This window comes from Sinocyclocheilus anshuiensis, unplaced genomic scaffold (assembly GCF_001515605.1).
Source record: "Sinocyclocheilus anshuiensis isolate Anshui unplaced genomic scaffold, SAMN03320099.WGS_v1.1 scaffold688, whole genome shotgun sequence".
Lineage (NCBI taxonomy): Eukaryota > Metazoa > Chordata > Actinopteri > Cypriniformes > Cyprinidae > Sinocyclocheilus > Sinocyclocheilus anshuiensis.
In genome coordinates, this window is record NW_015555748.1 from 522,180 (window position 1) to 522,710 (window position 531).

A 531-nucleotide genomic window follows, 5' to 3' on the forward strand; every position below is an offset into this window, starting at 1 on the left:
GAGAGAGAGAGAGAGAGAGAGAGAGTGTGTGTGTGTTTTCTGACCTCGGACACGACTTCATGGGACATGAGTCTCTGAATGGCGGCGAGACACAGCAGGGTGATTTTGGGTTCTTTGGTTCCGCAGCCCATGAGGAACGGCTGGACCACCTCTGAACTGTTCTCCTTCAGCGCTGATGTTAAATCAACACAATAGTGTCTATTTATCTCCACATAGGTCATATCACACCGTTACTTCAGCATCACACGCTCTTACCTGCCAGGATGTCTGTGTTTCTTGCAGCGATGGTTTTGATCTTGACGATGCCAGACTCTGCGGCCTAAAGACGGACAAACTCACGTGACTCTTTACAGGAAAACATGGATGGAAAACTGATGTGGTGTTAAAGTTACGGTCCCGGATAAACCGAAATAGACATTCAAGTATGTTATGGCCAATAACCGAAAAATGGACGATACTATAAATATATGTGACCCTGGAGCACAAAAGCAGTGTTAAGTCGCTGGGGTATATTTGTAGCAATAGCCAACA

General features: G+C 46.0%; 1 protein-coding gene across 7 annotated transcripts in view; it reads right to left on the reverse strand.

Annotated features, from left to right (window-relative positions):
• mon2 (MON2 homolog, regulator of endosome-to-Golgi trafficking) overlaps positions 1–531 on the reverse strand; it is a 52,556-nt gene that overhangs the window by 39,493 nt on the left and 12,532 nt on the right. For all 7 annotated transcript variants that reach the window (XM_016467304.1, XM_016467303.1, XM_016467302.1 and 4 more), the window contains exons 2-3: positions 256–319; positions 45–172 (exon numbers count right to left, since the gene is read on the reverse strand). In XM_016467304.1, the coding sequence (XP_016322790.1) occupies positions 45–172; positions 256–319 (192 nt within the window). The remainder of the gene's footprint in view (positions 1–44; positions 173–255; positions 320–531) is intronic.